The 4,023-nt window shown below is 37.5% G+C and overlaps 1 protein-coding gene across 1 annotated transcript; it reads left to right on the top strand.

Annotated features, from left to right (window-relative positions):
* Positions 1–854: 854 nt before the first annotated feature.
* On the top strand, positions 855–3,967 carry LOC144639968 (uncharacterized; the record flags this gene model as incomplete). Its single annotated transcript, XM_078499227.1, has 6 exons — positions 855–1,052; positions 1,763–1,861; positions 2,052–2,132; positions 2,851–2,949; positions 3,038–3,136; positions 3,866–3,967. Coding segments are annotated over 6 exons (678 nt in total), but the record flags the coding sequence as incomplete, so codon positions are not given.
* Between the last annotated feature and the right edge of the window lie 56 nt (positions 3,968–4,023).

Here is a 4,023-nt window from a genome sequence, read left to right as displayed (position 1 = left end):
GTCCATTAATAAAGAGCATTAATTTTTGCATGCCATACCTTGAACTTTCTCAAAGTCCTTTTAGATTTTTTTTCTGACTGGTTGACTTGTTTCGCCTGAATAGATTTCAATCACATGTCAAAATTCATGCGCGAAAAATGATTGACATATGCTTTGTCGAGAGTGGCGTCAAATATTAAACTTCAAATGGTATCACACGTGCCGCGAGTGCGGAATAACAAACTGCTTTCAGTCGGCGAATGTAAGCAGCGGGTCCTACTTCCACCAAGTCATTTTGTAGGCTCTCTCTTACTCCAAATTCGACGAACTCAGTTTGTTTACAGTGTGGCAACCAGATTGACAACGCAGACAAGCGACGTAAGCTTTTTGAGGGTGGAGAGAAGACATGTGCTTTTAAATCGATGACTAAATTTTTGTCGGGTATATTTTGCGGTTAGTTCCACTCTAGTTTGCTCGCGTTTAGCTCTTATTTGGCTATTTGTTTGTAAGGGAAGCACACTAACAGTAACTAAAAGCCGTTTGTATGAAGGTCGAAAGACCCTCGAATAGTTTATACGAAACAGAACAACGTAAGATTCTGACAATTATTGATTCACCGCTAAATAAAGCCGTCTTTAATTTTGACATCTTTTTTTTCAAGTACCAAGTCTAATACCTATACCAACAACACAACCCTGATTTCACAGTACCTCTCAAAAGATGGTTGGTTACAATAATTTAAAGAAACAAATCCAAGTAAAAGGGGGGCTGTGGCCCTATTGCCTCCCCCTCCCCGCCCTGCCTCCAAATCTACCCATGTTTGCCTTGATAATCTTGCCATGAAGCCTTGATAATCATGTTTTCTTTTTTCACAGAATGGCCTCAATGCACTTCACTTGTCATCTAAGGAGGGTCATGTGGAGGTCGTACAAGAGCTTTTAAGGCTCGGAGCAGGAGTGAACTTCACCACCAAGAAAGGGAACACAGCACTTCATATTGCGTCACTTGCTGGGCAGAAACCGGCAGTGGAGGTATTACTGGAATCTGGTGCCTCTGTAAAATCCAAAGCTCGGGTAAATGGCTAGTTTGTAAAATTGTGCACACTTAGACCCTGTTTTTAGGACTAGGATAATCCCTCTTTCCATGTAAACTTCAGCTGAAAACATGTTGTGCGAGGACGATCCTAGTACTAGGATCCATCCTATTTACATGAAAAGAGGGTGATAGTAGTGCTGGGAGGGTAGCAAAAGTGGTGAGGGGGTGGGGGAGGGGGTTGTGATCCAGTTTCATGCACAAATTTTAAACTTGAAACAGCAGAATTCACAAATCATGTTTCTTTTTTCGCCATTTTTACATGTCACGGTCTACTTTCTGCCCTATTGTCATGCGTCACAGCCTAATTTTTGCCCTCTTCATGTGTCATGCATTAACCCATTGCTACCGTCTGCTAGGAACATCCTCTTTCCATGTTAATAGGACCTTAGAATCAACCAATTAAATTGCCGGCAATTACGGTTAAAAATGTAAACCAAACTGAAATGTTTTTCAGGAAGAAGGTTATTCTTGTTCTCGACTTGCACAAAATAATTATTATTGACTATTTAGTCTGCAATTTCATGACTGCAATTTTGTTTTGAAATATTTATTGCTTTTACCAAGTTACAAGTCTATTTTAGGTATCTTGTTACACGTATTAACTGGTCAATGTATTGCACACAAAAATAAGATTTACCAAGTACCTTTATAAATACTAACTACAGGGGGCTTTCATATATTGTTATAGAATGGTTTTACTCCATTGTACATGGCAGCCCAGGAAGGGCATGTTGATGTCGTGAGAACACTTCTTACCAAAGGAGCTAATCAGCAGTGTACTACAGAGGTAACTAGTTGCTTATGAAACAAAACATTGATTTTTGAGTTTTTTTACTAGGTCGGGTTGTTTTTTCCCCCGAAAAATCAAGTATTGTGGCAGTTGACCAGTGTATGGTTATATGACATTAAGAGTCTCTGGAAGCCAGATCTGGACCTAGCACTTGATAGCACTCAGTGTTATTTATTGTCTTTCGGAGGATGGATTTACTCCAATCGATGTTGCTGTTCAAGAAGGACATGAAAAAGTTGTAGCTGCCCTTCTTCATCATGACTCCAGAGTCAGATCACTTTACCCTCTCTAAACTCTGTTGGATTAGATCCTGAATGATTTTGTTGTCTCGGGCAGCTCACATGTATACCGACAGCATTCATTTATATTTCAACTTGTGCTCACTGATAAATTTTGGACCCATTGATGAACTTTCCAGGAAAAAATAAAGGGGATGGGCCACTGCGTCTTTGACAAAACGATGTTATTGTTATGTAAAAGTTGAAGTTGATTTTGCTGCCACATGTGTTTGCATTTACAACCATTGCCAAAATCAGGCTTGCTACATGCAGTTTTAAAGTAGGGTATTAAACATTTTTTAGTTTTATAAATAAAACCTAACCTTGTTAAAGATGATTTCCAGTCCGTACTGCGCAGACTCAGGGTTTGTTTTCATTTTTGTTTTGAATTCGTTGAAACGTTACACTTCGGTGATAGCGTTCGTTTCGTTCAAGAATTCACGATGAGCTAAAACGTCCGTTCAAAATACCGTTGAGCTCGTTATTATTGTTTTGCAAGGATATCTGGTGTTAATAATGAAGAAAAAGGTTAGTTTTGTCCCGGAATTATTATTTTTGCTAGTAAACATTCTTCTTTTTGTAGAGACTCACAAACATTGCAGGTGGAGATTGCGCAGTACGGACTGGTAATCATCATTAATTTGAATTTCAGATGATTTTTCCAAATTTCATTTTTTCATTTTTTTTTTTCACTTCTTTTTCCAACAGAAAGGCTATCGTTCTCTTCATACTGCAGCCAGAAAGGATTTTGCCAAAGCAGCCAAACTTCTGCTCCAGAAAGACCACAAACCTGATATTGAAGCACCAGTAAGCCCAACATTTCTAACCTACACATGCTAATACATCATAATATTGTAGAATCATAAGGTAAAGTAACATTTCTCTTTGTTTCCAGAATGGTTTCACGCCACTTCATATTGCCGCTAAGTACGGAAACCAAAATGTTGCAGGAGTGCTGATTCAGCATGGGGCTACTATTGACTACAAAACTAAGGTACAGCACATTAACGTGCATCAATTGAGTTAATTGTTTGGTTCCAGAAAATATCCATACCCCACCCCACAAAAATTCCAAGAAGTTAAGAGATCTCAAAAGCCAATTTTTTAAAAGGAAATTTTGAACCAAAACTAGGGAGGGATGGGGGGGGGGGACAAAACCAAAGAACCTTCTGTGGAGGAGGTATGGATATTTTCTGGAACAACGCAATAAAAAGACATAAGCATGGTTATACCTGTCTGGTGGGATTTTTGTGCTTTATTCATGCCTGTTCCAATAAACCTTGAATGTCTGTCATTTATGTACCTTGTACAATGAAAGTTCTCTTCGAGTCACTCCATTTATCAGACTTCTTTCCCCAAAAAGTGAGGAGGCAATTTGATTGCATTACTTTAATGGGTCAGCACCTGATTATAAAATATGCAAACATTTTTTTTATTGCAATTGCAAAAAAGAACATTAATATGCAGAGTAAAGTTACCTACATTTTAGAACTACGAAAAAATAATGAATAAATAAATAAAAAAGTTAATTTATAAATATGATAAATACATTTCACTATTAAAATTCTCAAGTTATTACACACACACAAAGATAACCTTAAGGATAGTAACATTTGAAATAATAATAATAATAATAATACATATTTATTGTATAGGTTTAATTATCCATTTTTTATTGCTCTGTTCTGCAAACTGATAATAATTATTTTTCTCCTCTCCACAGAACTATGTCATTGCACCCCTTCACGTGGCAGCAAAATATGGCAACCTTAATGTTGTGACAATACTGGTAGAGAAAGGTTCAAAAGTCGACATACCCAACAAGGTCAGTTAATTAATGTTGCTTGTCCGAGAAAGCGAGTCTTGTACAGTTGTTTAAAT

Source organism: Oculina patagonica, unplaced genomic scaffold, assembly GCF_052425735.1.
Source record: "Oculina patagonica isolate OP01 unplaced genomic scaffold, crgOcupat unplaced1567, whole genome shotgun sequence".
NCBI classification, from domain to species: Eukaryota; Metazoa; Cnidaria; class Anthozoa; order Scleractinia; family Oculinidae; genus Oculina; species Oculina patagonica.
The sequence above is the reverse complement of the archived record's forward strand: the minus strand, read 5'-3'. Positions and strand labels throughout refer to the sequence as shown.